This window comes from Cynoglossus semilaevis, unplaced genomic scaffold, assembly GCF_000523025.1.
Source record: "Cynoglossus semilaevis isolate Cse_v1.0 unplaced genomic scaffold, Cse_v1.0 C18862382, whole genome shotgun sequence".
Taxonomy (NCBI): Eukaryota; Metazoa; Chordata; class Actinopteri; order Pleuronectiformes; family Cynoglossidae; genus Cynoglossus; species Cynoglossus semilaevis.
In genome coordinates this window covers 1-543 of record NW_007592354.1, presented here as the reverse complement: position 1 = coordinate 543, position 543 = coordinate 1, and the positions used below count along the sequence as shown (strand labels likewise).

At 45.7% G+C, this 543-nt stretch overlaps 1 protein-coding gene across 1 annotated transcript; it reads left to right on the top strand.

Moving 5' to 3' along the window:
- Positions 1-34: 34 nt before the first annotated feature.
- LOC103399659 (DNA-directed RNA polymerases I and III subunit RPAC2-like) lies at positions 35-530 on the top strand (the record flags this gene model as incomplete). Its single annotated transcript, XM_008338312.3, has 2 exons — positions 35-138; positions 271-530. Coding segments are annotated over 2 exons (222 nt in total), but the record flags the coding sequence as incomplete, so codon positions are not given.
- Positions 531-543: the final 13 nt, after the last annotated feature.

The following is a 543-nucleotide window of genomic DNA, read 5'->3' as shown; positions in this document are numbered from 1 at the left end:
AAAAAAAATTAATCATGATCTGTTGACTGTTGTTTTCCAGATCCAGGCTGATGGAGCGGATGAAGGCTGTGTGACGTTTGTGCTGCATGATGAGGATCACACTCTGGGCAACTCCCTCAGATACATGATCATGAAGAAGTCAGTGTGTTTCTGTGTATCTCCTACTTTTTTTTAATTTGCCAAATAAATCATAAATAGCTGCATGTAATTACTGTTTACTAAAGCACTGAGCTCATGAGTTTGTGACTTTACCCCTGTTTTCCATGACAGTGTGGAGGTGGACTTCTGTGGCTACACCATCACCCACCCATCTGAGAGCAAGATTAACTTTCGTATTCAGACCCGAGGTGAGCGACGCCCTGGCTGCTGCATCCATGCCCTTACATGAGCATCTGTGTGCAGAGCCAGCGGAGAATCACTGTTTCCAGACGCTCTTACGACGACGTTAATCAAAGTCTGGTGCCTCCGCTCTACTTCAACTGCACACAAACAGAACATTTGGAGATGTTCAGGAACACACATGCACACACAGCCTGTGGTCGT